Source organism: Siphateles boraxobius, unplaced genomic scaffold (assembly GCF_051911475.1).
Source record: "Siphateles boraxobius isolate OS27281-9 unplaced genomic scaffold, OSU_SipBor_1 26, whole genome shotgun sequence".
Classification (NCBI taxonomy): Eukaryota; Metazoa; Chordata; class Actinopteri; order Cypriniformes; family Leuciscidae; genus Siphateles; species Siphateles boraxobius.
Window position 1 is genome coordinate 27,755,044 of NW_027508876.1, and position 17,457 is coordinate 27,772,500.

Below are 17,457 nucleotides of genomic sequence, written 5' to 3' on the forward strand. Positions count from 1 at the left end.
GTTCCCCGATGAGACCGCGGGGGCAGCAGTGAGTCACACCCAGAGATGCGCTTCACCTTTCGCTCTGAGATCAACTGGAGGTTGCGGTCCCTGAAGACCCCGATCTCTCGCGGGACCAGAGTGTCATAGTACCCGTTTAATCTGCTTGCACTCTATGAAAACACCAGACAAACTACTGCGTTTGAAATGAGAGAAGTTTATTGATGCACAGTATGGACAGCAATGGAGCTAAATTACAACTGTCCACGTCACAAGTTGATTCTGTAACGTTACATCGCCATCATATAAGTCACCGTTCTTCATACAAAGACATTTTAATCGTTCTTCACAGTCCTAGAATAAAGACTTAAAATAAGAATATATATTCTACCGACATATCTAATTGGCAAATTAATTAGTATGTCACTGGATGAGGATGATAATAGTGTGCAACACAGTTCAATTTAAAGAAGAAAAAAAAACATCCAGGAATCTTTTTTTTTTTAAAATAAATAATTTTAGCCGTTTCGATGTCTTTCGATCTTCTTTATAGAGTCACAATTGCCCACAAAAAAAGTTTCTGGAGAAATACACTGTAAAAGTGTGGGGTTGAAGTCCGCGCGCAAAGACCTTAGAAAAATAACAATATACCAAAAAACATTTGCTTCAAAAAGTTTATTTACACCGAGTTTTGAATGAATCAGTCCGGTCGGTTGAAAATCACTTTACTTCTTTTTCCCCGTTTTCCTGGTCGATGTTTTGGGTTTGGGTCTCGCCGTTTTCGCCTTCTTGGCTTTGCTCGCCTTGGCAGGTTTGGCCACCTTCGCCTTCTTGACAACTTTCTTGGCTTTGACAGGCGATTTCTTCTTCTCCGCCACCTTCTTCACTTTCTTCTCGGCTGCTTTCTTAGTTTTCGCTGGGGATTTCGCCACTTTCTTGGGCTTGGGGGCTTTCTTGGGTTTGGCAGCGGCTTTGACTGGCTTCTTGACTTTCACGGCTGCTGGTTTGGGTTTCTCGGGCTTCTTGACGTCATCAGCTTTGGCCAGTTTGAAGGATCCCGAAGCTCCGATGCCCTTGGTGTGGCGAAGGAGCCCGCCGGCCACCAGACGCTTCAGGGCGAGTTTGATCTGGGAGTCGGCGTTGTCTCCCACCTTGTAGTGGTTTTTCACGTACTTCTGGATGGACTGACGCGACGCGCCGCTGCGGCTCCGGTCGGCGGCGATGGCAGCTTTGATCATGTCAGAGTATTTGGGATGCGACGCCGCTTTCTTGGAGCTTTTCGCCTTCTTGGGCCTGGATGCTGGTGTAGCTGCCGTCTCAGCCATGGTCAATCCTGGAGGATTTCAAACAAAAACACAACTGTCAAAAACTCTTTCACGAGAAAGTGAGAGAAAATTCTTGAGGAGATGCTAAAAATTGGTGATAGCCGATGAAATTACCTCCGCGTCACACCTTGGTCTTTGTTTAGTTTTGAATTAAAATATTTATTCAAATAACCCACAAACGAGTGCCGTTGAAAGTGTGTATATTATTCGCCGAAGTGCGCCTGTACTATATATGAAGCCTCCACGCGGACGTGAATGAGAACACCAACTGCCAGCAGCTGATCAAGCGGGCTTCCATGAAATCTGCGCGGGCTGTTTTGTGTTTCTTCCTCCTCGAACTGAGGCCGAATTCAGCCAGACTCGTTTGATACCGACCCTCCCAACGCAACGGTCTGAGAGGGGAGGCTTTGGGCTTTATGTGCGTGTGTCGTTTTAGCCTGAATTCATTGCGACATGAACTTTTTTTCCCTGAAAATCAGCTCAAACCGGCGAGCGTAGTGATGGATTTTGCAGAATTCGCATAAAAATAGCACAAAACAACGAAACCGAGCCGGAAAACACCGAATGTATATGAAAGCCCCATCAACACACTGGAGGACAGGGTGGGTTTGATTTATATAAAACGTCGTTTTCGTTTTTAATAAGCTGAAGTAGTTGACGAACTAACACAGTCTGGCCACTGAGTCCGCGTGACGTTTCTCCGATTATTTATTGTTAAACCTTATATAAATTAAATGTACGCGAAATAAAGTGGCTCTCATATTGTGGGTCATATTCACACATTTTAAGAGGTGTCGGTGTCATGTATGAGCTATAGATATAAACGAGTAAAACGTTATAGTATATAAAGAGGCAGCTCCTATGCTGAGTGTTCTGGGAGAAGAGCTCGGATGTTAGGAAAGTTGCCAACGACCCAAAGACCAGCTTTACCGACCAGAACCCACCGGCACCATGATCAGGTTGACCATATCGATCTGTGTATGCATTCCCGTTGGTTTGTGCGTTATGGATCCGATAGACATATTAAGACAGATCAAACTGGACTGGATGCTTTAAACGCTCGCGCATTCTTTTGTTATCTCTCTGTTTGGCAGGGAAGCGCGTATCCCGTCGGGTTGTTTTCCATTATTATCCCACCGTTCACTTATTAAGTCATCAATTTAGTTCAGGCTCTTATCGGGCTGATGCACAGTTATATTTCTATCGTTCCGGCTTTTTCTGTTATTCACATTTTCAGGCTGGATGGTGTTTCAGTCAGAACGCCATCTTGAATCTCTTCACTTCAGGGTTTTCTGTTCACATCTACTGTAAGCCCGCATTACAGAACTTTTAATTATACTACTACATATTTGTAATTAAGCTTAAGTTGATGAACCAGATTAGTCGCCTTTTTATTTGAACTTTGTACTCAAGTTTGAGCGCGTGATGCTTTAACTTACACGCGGGCACTCATGAATAACACTCAAAATGGAACACTGTTTTATTTTTTTGATTTTGTTATAATATTGATTATTAGTTTCTGCTAGACAGCCGTGGACTCTTGAAGATATGGCTTCTTTTGTTACACCTGCACTGGATTGTAACAGAATTACATCATGTAGTACTAGGTAAGCTCAGTGCGCATCACACACACCTGTGATCACTGTCATCCCCGTGTGTGTGTGTTTGATACAGGCTAGTATACAGCTTCTTATTGTGACGTAGTGTAAGGTGTCTGCAGGTGTCTAGTGCTGAAAACAGCACCTTCAGTCTGTGTGCACTTAACCCATGTCAATTAGATAAATCTATCTTATATACATAAGATAGATAGATAGATAGATAGATACACATATTACATGTTTACATACTAATAGTAGGACTAGAAACAACAAGGTAAACTGCTCCAGGAAATAATTACATTTACACATTTTTCATTATATTAGGCCTATTATTTACTCATGTAATGGCAGTAATAACCCAGTGTACTGACCACTGAATTATGTAGTTTCCTTCACATAGGGTCAGAATTATTGTATTTTGCCATTTAATATGCTGTAATTAACATTTTTCAAATTTGTTTCCTATCTAGGCACTGTAGCAGATGAGCACTACATCACTGCATGACATCAGACTATAAGGCAGGCGTCGCATGAGATACCTGTTTAATACGGTACGGCTTATGCATATCTACATGACAAAAGTGTAATTTTCTATATAAAAAGGTTTTCTTTTAAAATGATATGGTTTTGTGCATTATTATGGAATTGCACGAACGCATATCAATTCAGGTCTGTTAAAAGTTAGTTATTAACAACAGGTAAAATACATGAAATTACAGATTGACCTCCAGAATAGGCATATGAAGCAAGCAATAGTATATAAGAACACACTGGAAAAGAAAGCAGAATTATAAGGACTCAAAGAATTTTGTAATGCACTGGACCCTGCTAATTTAACATTGTGAATTGATCAGGGGATATTGGGTTAAAAACTTTGATTTGATCAGCATCATACTTGTATGTCTTTAAAATGTCCAGTAAGAGAAATGTGTGCATGCAAGTGTGGAATAAAAGTCTTTGTGTGTTGTATAGAAAATGACTTGCATAAGTTTGACCAGGAGAGGGCAACACTGCTCTGTTCTGCAATGATTACTGAGGCGTTAGTATATAGGTTATTAAAAATGATATTTCCCCTCTCTAACAATATATTTTATTCAATTAGTTTACTTACAAATCAACAAATGAAAAATATGCATATAAATAATCTAAATGCGGCAACTGGTTATTTTGCTGATGCACTTGAATCCACACCTCATAGTCAGCGGGCTAATGTGATTACATGCAGGGAAAATATATTGATTAATGCTTCCTCTGAAAAACAGATTTAATGGGTATTTATGCTCATTGATCAAGGTCAGTGCTGTCTGTCTTATATTATACTACCAGAGTCGTGAAGGTCATGAAGTTCATAAACATGAGGCCAGTAATGGATTGATAGCACACAAGTATCAGTAATATTGAATATCATAAGTCACAAATGGACTCACACTTTAGTTGATGATGTGTCCGTCAGCGTCATTGATCCACCTTGACACCTGATGGAGACGCTGTAGATGTAACAGCCAGGTGTTATAACAGTCTCAATCACACCAGACATATTCAAAAAGATGATCATGGTCAGCGTATAATCAAAATTCTGGTTAATGTTCATTCTAAAAGAGACCAGGAAGTGATGAACCCGCAAGATTTTTATTTTTAAGATGTTTTTATTTCCATGTGAGCTGTCAAATCAGCAACAATTAGAGTGTGTTATCAAAAACACTTCTGTTGAAGAAGAAAATCTCCACAATCAGTTTAGCTCCAGGTTAAAATCTGTCGCGATTGTTAGTGGTGTTTGCTAAGACTGGCATTATTATTCATAATTAGAGTTAAAGATTTGAATAAACCCCTAACACTTGACTGATCAATTTTGGTGTGTAGCTCGTCCCAAACTATTTGTGCTACAGAAACCCATGTGGGAAAAAGTATATTTTTAACACTTGTTTTTTTAAAGTATATAAACAGTAGGCTAAATTTTTAAGTTAAGTTTTTATTTTTTATTTTCCAATATATATATATAATAGTCAAAAATTGAGGAAATATATTTATGTAATTGTATATTAAAATCTATACTATATATATATATATATATATATAGTATATTTTGATATATATTAAATATATTCTGATATATTACAAATATATAAAAAATGTAGGAAATATATATATATATATATATTTTTGTATACTTTGATATATATATATACATTTTTTTGTATACTTTAATATATATATATATATATATAGTATATTTTTGTATATTTAAACATATATATATATAGTATATTTTTATATATATATATATATAATTGTTTTATTTGCATCTCAAATCAAGTTAATGTGAGCTTTAAAATTAACACCAACAAATAGAGCGTATTGTCATACAATCTTGTATCTAATAAGAAAATCTGCACAGCCTGTTTTGCCTCGGGTGAAAATCTGTTGAGATTTTGTACAGGCTTAATGCAAAGAATTTTTTTTTTTACCAGTTGGGCTGCTTCCTAGTCTGAGTTGAGTCAATCTGTAACAAACTGTGTTAAAATTATGACCCAGATATCTAAGAAGAGCAATATATCCACACAAGGGGTCAGTACCACTGCTAACCAGACCGGATCCTCATCATATGCAATCCTAATGTTATTGAAAGAAATCCCATATTTTTGCACCACTGATGATAATAATCCTCTAAACGTTCCATAACATAAAACTGCCATTAACATCTACTAGATTACTTTTATTCATTCATACCATCATGAATAACACAGAGACATTTAGAGATTCATCTTTACATTTATTACCACAGTTAAACAGTCCTCAGAGATAATAACTAAGCCAAATGACTTAATTAGAGTGTTTCAGTGTATATATATATATGTAAACACCAGGATATTACAAGCACAAGCTGTGACTGAACAGCGTGTTTTAGGGTTTGTAGTATCTGCTGCGTGTGATTAATGTCTGATTTAGGAAACCTGAGTGCGCTTGCGCTGTGTGCCTGTGTGTGTGTGTGTGTGTGCACTGCAGTGAATGTGTGTTTGTGTGTTTAGTCTTAAGACTCCTGCAGGGTAGATGGAGAGCTGCAGCTCTTTGGACACGCCTCCCTGGCCTCTGATTGGCCGCAGACCGCCGCCTCCTTCCCCTCCTTCATTGGTATTCAGGTAGTACAGTCTTTGTGGAGGACAGAGGAGAGAGAGGGCGAGAGAGGGAGAGATTTACAGAGGCAAAGGCGATACGAGCTCAACGAGACGGGCGAGCGGAGAGGGACGGAAGGGCAGAGTAGAGGAAGGAAAGGGACAGAAAGTGCATTGACTGCAAGCTGAAGGTGATGTTTTTTTTTTTTTGCTGGATGGAAGCGGGTGCAAAAGTGTCACAAAGATCTATGGGTTCTGGATGCTGACTGGGACTTTGGATTTTAACCCATCTGGGATCAACCAAAGCTGGACCAAACCTCACCTGAGGGAGATATCCTGCAGATACACCACTGGCCCTCGCTAGAGTGTGTGCAAGGGGTCTCGGTCCCCGTTGGGGAGGCGTGCCGCACAGACGGACGAACGTGTGTGTGTGTGTGGACGTGTCTCTGTGTGTGAAATCCCCCTATGTCCTTCTTTTTGTGGCTGTGTGTGCACCAGGGCCCAGTATATGGATAGAAGCTCTCTGTTTGAGCTCATACAAGAGCAGGTAAGCAGCAGCAGGTTGCTATGGTTACTGCATCCTCCCGTGTGTCGATGTGCATATGTGTGCATGTGTTTCTAGGCCGATATGGAGCGAGACGGACAGTTGAATGAATGAGTACAGGAGTGTGTGTGTGTGTGTGTGTGTGAGACTGAGAGAGGTCCTTATGTTCAGTCAGTGGCTGTTACTCTGGTAGTAGTACACTAGACATCAGCACTGCTACTGAAGATGCTCCACACTCGCTTGGTTCTGTGTATGCTAATATCTGGAAATTACACTTATATGCATGCTATTTTATGTATGTGAAAGAAGTCTCGTAAGCTCACCAAGGCTGCATTTATTTGATCAAAAATCAGTAATATTGTGAAATACTGCTAAAATAACCATTTTCTATTTAAATATATTGTAAAATGTTATTTATTCCTGTGATCAAAGCTGAATTTTCAGTATCATTTTTCCAGTCTTCAGTGTCACATGATCTTTTAGAAATCATTCTAACATCATACATGTCATTACTGTTACTTTTGAGCAATTTAATGCATCCTTGCTCAATAAAAGTATATTTTTTTTATATTTCAATATGATATATATTTTTTTTTATATTTCAATATAATATATGTTCATATTCAAACAAAGCAGCAACTGGCAGATATTAAATCCAAGGATGTGGCAATGCAGCTTTTTGGGTGTGTTTATTTTATTTTATTGGGTGACTTGAAATTTCCGATCAGATTAATTCGGTTCAGTTCACTTAAGTCAGTTTCACTCGTTAGCACTTTTAACAGTATAGATTGCTCAACTCGATTCCATTTAGATCAGTTCAATTAAACTTCATTATTGCTTTTCACAATATTGATTATTAAATTCAGCCCATTTCAGTTAAATTCTTCACACACTTCATTTTCTCCATTGGGAAATAGATTTTTTAACGATAAACCTTTAAAAACAGCCCTACTGTGAGCTACAAGGTTGTTCAAATCAAATGTATTTATTTCTGTTGAAGCCGTCAGCCCGCATCATCTCCACTTAGTTTTAAAATAATCATTTTTAACAGCAGAATTCATGGTGGAAAAACTGCATTACCCATGATGCTGTACAGAAAATTCCACCAATCAGAGTCGAAACAAGCAACATGCCTCAAAAAAATGTTGATGGCTCCGCCCATTTTCATGAAGCACTGCTCTCCCTATTCTCTCAAAATACTGAAATATTTGAAATATATTATGATTAACCGCGTTGCTGATTGTCTTGGTTCATGGCTTATAACGCTTTAATGAAGACTTCATAGAAATCCCTATGGGAGAAGTGAATGAAAAACAATACTTTCCGAACCAACGCCGCTGAAAAAGTTTCCGGGCACTGAACTCTATTGGTCATTTTAATGTTGATGTTGATATTGATATTTCAGTTCAGTTTCATTGATGCTTTTAATAACACGGATTGTCTCTGAGTAGCCGTGCGCTCACACACTTCCACTGTATAAGAACAGGAAAAACTCCTTCAGTTAAAGGAAGGAAACTCAAAGAGGAGACCCAAAAACACTCAAAAGAAGTCGCCATTGATCAGAAAACAGCAGAGCACTTCAAGAGATTTAGTGTTAGCAACAGACACCAAGAAATATGAAAATATGTTTAGTCGTGAAATGACAAGATGTTGTTTATTGCATTTCTCTGTAGTTACAGAAGCAGAAATACAGTGAGGTCAGTGGGACGCTTCAGTAAGAGCTCTGACGAACACTTCATCCAGGGTTTGCACATACATTACAAGGAGTTGTTAACATTCAGATGGGCGGGATAAGTTTTCTTGGCAAAACTAACATTTGAACGCTCTTTCCAAGTCCTGGCAGCACAATTTTGCACTCAAAATGAATCAGGATTTGGACAACAGCTTGTTTGAATACATATGCATGAGTATATGCTAATTGGTTTAGTTTTTGGAGCAAAAGCAGCTCCTCAGACAGATATGTAAGGCTTAAGGTGTGTGAATAAAGGTCACGCTTTCTGGTCTTGATTTATATCTGCTTTGCATTGGTAATTCATCCGCAGTGATACCAGTTCTGTGCTCTTTACTGATTATTTCCCTAAAATAATATAATACAAAACACACATATAAATACTGATATACTGTAAATAAATAAATATTATATATATATATAAATTGCAAATAATCACATCTAACAAAGGTTTGTAAATGGTAAATGGACTGCATTTATATAGCGCTTTAACAGACCCAATGGCCACCAAAGCGCTTTACATGTTGCCTCACATTCACCCATTCACTCACCCATTCATTCACCGATTGTAAATATATAATATACTGTATGTATGTATGTACAGAATGTACTGTATGTGTACACACACTCACTTATATACATTTACAAACTTGTTAGATGTGATTAATCGTATTTGACAACACTACTGTAGATAAAATACTTAATCTTTCATATAATATTAATCATTTAATAACTATTTAAAAAATATATGTACTAATAACCAGATTATATATATATATAGTTTAATATATAATAATTGAATAGGCGTATTGTTTCAATAAAAACAATATATATATTATAACTATTATAATAAGTAGTTTGGAGAATTTATGAATGATGCATAATAATGATAATATGCATCATTCATACATTCTTCAAATTACTTAATAAGGATTATAATAATCAGAATATTTTTTTACATTCATTTACCCGCCAAACAGTGTAGCAGCTCAAATTATTTTAGAGTGTAACTGATGTGTGATTACTATTGTTGCACATAATTAGAGTTAGTGTTTTGAACACGCCCCTTATTATAAGTATTAAACTATGGTGTGTAAAATCATTGTAAACACAATAGCAACGCCCGGCAACCATCTTAGAATCTCTGTGGCCACTTTATATATCCATTGCTGCTTTCTAAATAACTAGTCGTATAATAAGTGTGTATTCTCATAAAACTTAGAAGAGCCTGTACATGAATTGTAAATGCACACTGTATATTTAAAGCAATAATTTGAGGATGCTGGAAGTTATACTAGGCAATATCAGTGTGTGTGAATGTGTGTGTTTGATTTTGTTGTCTAATCTATGCTGATGCTGTGAGATTAGGTTGATTGATTGATAGGAAAGGCAATCATTCAGTCGGAGGGGCAGAATTGATCTTTGCCTTCAGGGGACGAGGGACACACAGTCATCAGTTCAGTGTGTGTGTGTTTGTGTTGGTATTGTGTGGGTGTCTTTCATATGTTTTCACATGTGTTGTGCTTTTGATTTTGCGTGTACAGTAAGTGTGTTCTCAGACGGATATGATGCCTGACTGTTTTGTTGTGTTGAGTGTATGTGTGTGCGTGTTCGTGTACATATGGTGTGAGTGTGTTGCAGCTACTGTGTGTGTGTTTGTGTAAAGGCAAGATGCTTAACCTTTCAGTTTATTATGATTTTTTTTTTCTGCTGCAGGAAGCAGTGCTGAGCTCAGACTATTTCTGGCTCTAATGCACACACACACACAGTTCACACATGCAGACACACACACACACACACACACACATTCAATGCAATGTGTGATAAACTGAATTAATGGAAGACAGCTCTAAATGACTGAATTACTCAGCGTGTTCTCTCACCGACTGGAGTTTAGTTAGGGGTGCTTATGAAGGTAAGCATCACTATTGCTTATACTTAGTAAAGCTTTATAAGTTCTCGATCAAAATCAGTTTCCCTATAGAGAAAATGAATGAGTTATTACTTTCTGTAGCCCGACTGTATAACTGCAGATGATGTTGTCATGTGACCGCCTACTATGGTCTGTCCATTACTGTGGATCCTATAATGTTCCTATACTACAGATTTGCTAACACTATTTTTTTGTCACTTTTGCACATTAATTTTCATATTAATGATGAGTATTTTTAGCAGCTGCATAGCAACACCCTGGCAACCACTCACAACACCGTGACAGGAACTTTTGCACAGTCAACATTTTGATCAGAAGGTGTTCAAATATGTTTGCGAGTGTGTGAGTGAGTGCGTGTGTGTGTGTGAGTCAGTCAATGAGTGTGAGTGAGTGAGTGAGTGTGTGTGTGTGTGTGTGTGTGTGTGTGTGAGTCAGTGAGTGCGTATAAGTGAGTTTGTGAGTGTGTGTAAGCAGTATTTTCTTTGGCACCAGCTGTTCGGAGAGAAAGAGGGCAGTTGATAGTTGGATTGCCGCACCATATTTAGCATTATATTAGCATAAAACAGCAGTAGCGGTCCGTCCTCTAAGACTCTTCCTCATGGACAGATGCAGTGATAGTGTGAAGAAAACAACGGCCAGTCAGGACTTGAATTGACCTCCTGGTTCTCAGATGTTTCTCCTGAGAAAAAGACCCCAGTAATGTGTCTCCATTTAGAGTTTCAAAATGAGATCTCTCAATATATCTCATTTCCAGATCAAACAATCTAAGTTGCTAATAGATTTCTATTTCAAATACACAAACCATGGTATTTATGAAAATAATATTATATTTAAGTGGTACTGCCCCAGTGCTGTTTTGTAAGGGTTACAGTGTAAAACTAAGATCATTTGTGATGAGAAAGCTGACATATTTTACTACTAACACCATATCATTGCTCAGATGTTTCTGCGCTCAGCCATATGGTGTGTATTATCGGAAACCATGGCAACAGTAAGGCTCTTTTTAGCACATTTAGCCGAACGACAGGCTTTGTTCTCGCTCATGTAATCGATGCCCAGGCCATCAGACGCACTCCAGCTCAGACGTGACCCCGGTCACTGGCCTGATGTTTTGGCACAGCTGTAATAATAAACAGATGTTGTTCACACTTTAGTGATTACTGTATTCAGATATCATGGTAGATCTGTGGTTGTAACGTGGTGTGTTTTGACGCTTGTTTATTTGTGATTTGTGTATGATCATGTGGTGTGAGGTGACAGAACTAGATCAGTCGCTGGCGATGTGTACACACACACACACACACAAACACACGCACACACACACACAGTGTCAGTCTTTCTCAGGGTGACACATTGGTAATTTGTAACCATGGTGACACGGCAGCCGCTCTCCTCTGTGCTGAATCGCCTCACTAAATGATTCTTTCACTTCCATCCTTCTCTCCACATGTGTCTTCTGCTCTCATCCCTCCATCCTTTATCCTCCGCTCATTAAACAGACCCCTCACATTCACTCACTCTCCTTCCTCTTTCTACTGTCTGTTTCTACATTATTACAGGCAAGCAGATCGTTTATTAGTTTGTTTGTCTTTCTTTCTGTTGCTTTTCTTCCCTTCCTTTCTTCATTCCTTCTCTTCCTTCCTTCCACACTCCCTCCCTCCCTTCCCTTTCCTTTATTTTCTTTTCCTTTCCCTCCGTTCCCTTCCTTCCTTAATTCCTTCCCCTTTAGTTTACTTCTTACTTTCCATCCCTTTCTTCCTTATTCTTTTCTTATTTTCATTTGTTCTTTTCTTCCTTCCATCTGTCAGTTCTTCCTTTCCTTCTTTCCATAATTTTCTCCCTTCTTTCTTTTATTTCCTCTCATTAAAATTCATTTCTTTTCCTCCCTTTTCCTTCCTTTCTATCCATTTCTTCCTTCCTTTTTCCTTTCTTCCTTCCGTCCATTGTTTCTTCCCTTTACTTTAATTTCCCCTAATTTCCATTCTTTTTCTTTTCTTTCTTTCTCCTTTCACTACCTTTCATTCTTTCCTTTTATTCCATCCTTTCCTTATTTCCCTCTATCCTTACTTTTTTCTTTCTTTTAAAATGTCCACTCTTTTCCTTCTTTTCTTTCATTCTTTCCATCCATCAGTCCCTCCTTCCACCCTTTTCTCCCTTTCCTTTCATTTACTCATTTCCCACATTTCATTCTTTCCTACTTTTATTCCCTATTTCCTTATCTTTTCTTAATGTTTTTCCTGATTTTCCTACCTTACTTACCTTCTTTTCTTACTTCCATCATTCCTTACATCCATTTCTCTGTCCATCCGTCCTTCCAACCTTTTCTTCCATCCCTTTCCTTTAATTTATTCACATTTTCCTTCCTTCCTTCCTTCCCTTACATAATTTTCCTCCATCGCTTTCCTTTAATTTCCTAGTCTCCTTCCTTTCTCTTCCTACTATGTTCCCTTTCTTCCTAAATATAGCATAAAGAAGTAATTCAGAGTAAAGTCAGACAGCATAAATAGCCGTGTTTGTGTTCTCCTGGGTTGTCTTTCCTGCTTGGATCTGTTGGGGAAAAGCTTCAGGCTGAGAGTTACACACAAACTCACACGGTAATGGCTACAGAATCTTTGACTGTGTGTGTTTGTGTGTTGCTGACAGATGAATTGTGCAGAATGACTTCGTTTGAGTCACGACCGCAGTTCCTCGAACTAACCGTGTGTGTGTATCCATGTTAAAGAGGTCATATCATAGAAAACAGGATTTTCTCTTTTTCTTTTTCAAACAGTTTGATGCACTATAAAGACATCTTGCTGTTATTCTGATGCAGATCATTCTGTATGTTTATCCATCACAGATTCACCCATGTACTGCAAAAAGTGTTCATTGCTCACCCACTGGGAGTCATTCCAGTTATTCCTTAGCGTAATGTTGAATCATACTGTTACATTTTGAACACATGGTTTTTGTATAGCAAATATACAAGCAAATGCAAAGCACATGGAGCATTTTACGTTTATTTTGTGTAATAAATGCATGGTAGTCCTGAATGTTTACTGTATGTGCGTGCGTATAAACTAATCATGTGCTGCTTCTCTCTTCCTGTTGGTGTTCAGCTGGACCCAGAGCAGACTGGTTTTATAGCAGTGGAAAACTTCACCAGTCTAGCTGAGCACCATGAGTTACAGCTGGACCCCAGTAAACTGGAGATGCTGCTGGCACTGGTACAGAGCAACGAACACGGACACGTCTGCTACCAGGAGCTCATAGAACTGGTGAGACGCACACATGCAACTTCCAGGTTTTTTCGATGTGTTTGCTGAGAAACAGAGTTGTGTTACTGTGTGTACATTATAAGCATGCACTGCGGATGTGGACCGCACTCATTTGGAGTCATGCAAGAGTCATGCATGAACTAGATATTCACAAATGTTCTGCTCTGTTTTCTGAGCTTCAGTACCATATAAAAGTTCTTTAAAAGATTTTTTAAATGTTTTTGAAAGAAGTCTCTTGCGCTCACCAAGACTGCATTTAGTTAATCATTAGTACTACATTAAAAACATTTTAATTGTGAAATATTATTATGATTTAAAATAACTGTTTTCTATTGAATATATTTTATTCCTGTGATCAGAGCTGAATTTTCAGCATCATTACTGCAGTCTTCAGTGTCACATGTTCCATCAGAAATCATTCTAATATGATTAACAAAACATTTTTTTATTATTTTCAACTATTTTTTAACATTTTACGTTTTTGTAACATTATAAATGTCTTTACTGTTGCTTTTGAATTTATTTATCAATTTAATACAATATAATACAATACAATACAATGTTTATTTATAAAGCACAATTTAAAAACAACCAAAGTTGACCAACGTGCTGTACAAAAAGAAAATAAAGCACAAAGAAGAGAGAGAAAAAAAATACAAGCTGTAAAATAGGTGTAACATACGAAGGTAAAATCATAAAACAGCAAATCAAGATATATTAAACGCCAAAGAAAATGGTGTAAATGCATCCTTGTGAAATAAAATTACAATTAAAAAAATAAAAATCTTACTGACACTAAACTTTGAACAGTAATATATATATATATATAATATTTTATTTTAACTAGTGACAGATTTTGCACTTTGGTATCAATTTAGCAAAACACATTTTCACGTACTGTACGTGCACATTGCAGTGTGTTTGTGTTCATGTGTGCTCATGCAACTGTATGGATTCCCTGATGCACAAATATCGAGTGGGACTTTTGATTGTCATATTATTTCTATGACACTTAGAGCTGATGAATGCCGTTTGCGTGTGTGTGTTCATGAATGAAAAGCTCTTCTCACAGTCAATAATAGACTCAGGTCTCAGCTCTGTAATTGCTGAACCTCCACGTGCTTCCTTTACAAATCCATCCGTGTTCCTCTCAGGACCTTGTTCACTCCCTCACTCTCGATACGAGGGGGCGTAAGTGTTTTCACTCTGGCACAGACAGTTGAATCAATTTTGCCGCAGGCTCTTTTAATACACACACACACACACACACACACACACACACACACACACACACACACACACACACACACACACACACACACACACACACACACATGACTGTGGTGCTCTGTGTTGACAGTTTTGGTGATCTAACTAGACTCACTCAGAGATATGATACGAAGATGCATGGCACTTTTCTGTTGCTGGAATTCAAGACATACGTTGATTTAAAATCATGTTCTACAGGAAGAGAGACTGAGACTGAGACTGAGGCGGAGAGAAAGCAATGAATTTAAAAGGATTTGGGTGAAGTGTAAATCTGGGGCAGGAGGGAGATGAAGGAAACAGGGAAAAGAAAGAAGAGAGTGTGAGAAATCCTGCATACATGGAGTAATCTGTAAGAAAGTCACAGTTTAACTGGTTTTGTGTGTGTGTGTGTGTGTGTGTGTGTGTGTGTGTGTGTGTGTGTGTGTGTGTGTGTGTGTGTGTGTGTGTGTGTGTGTGTGTGTGTGTGTGTGTGTGTGTGTGTGTGTGTGTGTGTGTGGCGCTGTTTTGTGGTCTATTAAGAGTGTATATGTATATAAATGTTAGCAATTTTTATATTTGGAAAATTCCTATTAAAATACTAAATTCAATTGATTAACACACTTGTATGTCATCATATCATATATGGTAAAAATTTAAAAAGACAGTACATGAAATAATCAAATAATATTTTTAGATATATTTTTTTTATTAATGACTATATATTAATATATACAAATAGAATTAATTAAAATATTAAATATTGTATAAAATGACATTATTAAATACATGTATTTTATTTATACCTTTTTATACCTTATACTTAATGTAGGGCACATTGTCAGAAGTCCTTTAAAGATTCAAGTTTCTTTAAATATTAATTTAAAAATTGATACTTTGTTGTTAGTTATGTCTATTAGGGTCTTTTAAGTTACACTTTGTTATTTAGCTAATGTTTATAGCATTTTTTGTGTGCCATTTGTTGCCCTGATGGAGGTTTGTGTTTGTTGGTATAACACTATGCACATCTATGTGTAATTTTTGCCCACGGTTGCTGGAAAGGACACAATATATTAGGTTATCAAGGTTATCAATATATTTAAAAGTTTTGTTTAGGTTTTATTTTGTTTTTATGTATACATTATCATTTAATGATTTAATGAAGGTTAAGCAAGCCATTCTGCATAAATGACACCACTTCACTCTCTCTCTCAGATGAACAGCAAGCGGTCCAGTAGTTTTCGCAGAGCCATTGCAAATGGGCGTCGCACACTGCAGCGAGAGATCCTATTGGATGAGACGGGGCTGGGCGTGTACAAGCGCTTCGTGCGCTATGTGGCCTATGAGATTCTGCCATGTGAGACGGACCGCCGATGGTACTTCCATCAGAACAGAATCTGCCCACCTCCTGTGTTCATGGCCATCATTACCATAGTACAGGTACACCTCTCTGAACTCTTGAGATGCTATGTGGCTCTTTCTACTTCATGTTGCATTACAGGTTCATCAGATCAGCTTGTTTCTTCGTTCTTTAATACACCAGCCTGTAGGTTACACGGTAACACTTTATTTTACTGTGTCCTTGTTACATATGTTACATGTAATTTCCATAGTAATAACAGTAAATTATGCCTAATTACATGCAATTAACCCTCAACCAAATCCTAATCCTACCCTAACCCTATAGTATGTACATGTAGTTAATTAATATTACACTGTACTTAAATATTTAATTACACTGTAACAATGACACTTTAAAATAAAGTGTAACCGGTTACACTTATTTGTGGAAATACAATGTAACTACGTCACCTTATAATAAAGTGCTGTGCAACCAAACTTTCTTAGCAAAAGTTAAAAAGGTTGTAATTGGAACTATTTTTTTTAGCCTATAAAGCCTACTGCATCATATTCAAAACTAATTTCTAAATTATCAACATGATCTGTCATCTGATTGATAGTTCATACTTTTTTTAAGCAAATAAAAGGCAAAAATTTAAAAATGTCCCCCTTCAGGTTTTGGTATACATGTCTTTTTTACTGTGAAATCTTTACTGATTTTAAAAGTAAACATAATAGCTTTTATATATTTGTATTATTTCAAGATGAACACTTACTGGCCTGAAGCAACTTAGGTTTGCTTGATTATCCATACATCTTTTTTTCTTTTTATCATAATAAATGATAAGATGTATCAAATATGATCTATCAGGCTTTTTAGGAATGTTTATTTGTTCATCTCTCAATCATAATTGCATTGGATTGTATTATATGTTTTAATACGTAATATACCCCCCCTCCCTCCACTACAGAGCTTTGATCATAAAACTAAACATGTATAATCTCTTATGCATTTTATACCAGTAGTTTTTTTCAATCATTGATTTACATTACAAGCAATCAGAATTTCATCTTACTTTTTGGCAATACAAATAACAACTGAACTAAATTGCATATATTTTGCTCAGTTTGGGCCTCTGAATAAAACTGAGATGTTTTTCCTCCTCGGGTGTGATCTTCATATTCTCCTATATCATACTTTATGAGCCATAAAAACCCTGATGTACTGTATCAAATATGATACACAACATCATAGAACACATGAAACATTTTTAAGATTTATTTTAGTATTTTGTCTAAATGCTCAATAAATGTCATTATTGACAGGGTCAAGACTGTTGAACGTGTCTGTGTTTGTGTGTTCCAGATCATAGTGTTTATGTGTTACGGTGTGATG

General features: G+C 37.2%; 2 protein-coding genes across 7 annotated transcripts in view; one reads left to right on the forward strand and one right to left on the reverse strand.

Annotated features, from left to right (window-relative positions):
* Positions 1 to 180: 180 nt before the first annotated feature.
* Positions 181 to 1,639, reverse strand: h1-0 (H1.0 linker histone). Its single transcript, XM_077245394.1, has 2 exons — positions 1,419 to 1,639; positions 181 to 1,312 (listed from the first exon to the last, which is right to left on the reverse strand). The coding sequence occupies exon 2, from the start codon at positions 1,302 to 1,304 to the stop codon at positions 705 to 707; it is 600 nt and encodes a 199-aa protein (XP_077101509.1). The 5' UTR covers positions 1,305 to 1,312; positions 1,419 to 1,639; the 3' UTR covers positions 181 to 704.
* The window catches only part of rhbdl1 (rhomboid, veinlet-like 1 (Drosophila)), a 26,218-nt gene continuing 10,384 nt past the window's right edge, over positions 1,624 to 17,457 (forward strand). Inside the window, exons 1-5 of one of the 6 annotated variants that reach the window (XM_077245389.1) lie at positions 1,624 to 1,694; positions 3,373 to 3,453; positions 13,317 to 13,475; positions 15,936 to 16,160; positions 17,428 to 17,457. The exon at positions 17,428 to 17,457 is cut by the window's right edge and continues 119 nt beyond it. In XM_077245389.1, the coding sequence (XP_077101504.1) occupies positions 3,433 to 3,453; positions 13,317 to 13,475; positions 15,936 to 16,160; positions 17,428 to 17,457 (435 nt within the window). In that variant the 5' untranslated portion in view covers positions 1,624 to 1,694; positions 3,373 to 3,432. Of the gene's footprint in view, positions 1,695 to 1,818; positions 1,907 to 2,200; positions 2,264 to 2,530; positions 2,612 to 3,372; positions 3,454 to 6,123; positions 6,560 to 13,316; positions 13,476 to 14,988; positions 15,094 to 15,935; positions 16,161 to 17,427 lie in introns of those variants that run through there. The other 5 variants (XM_077245387.1, XM_077245390.1, XM_077245388.1 and 2 more) reach the window with 5 other exon arrangements.

What these genes read in the sequence shown, in the direction of transcription:
- h1-0 (XM_077245394.1), bottom strand. Translation starts at nt 1,304, where the DNA reads ATGGCTGAGACGGCAGCTACACCAGCATCCAGGCCCAAGAAGGCGAAA.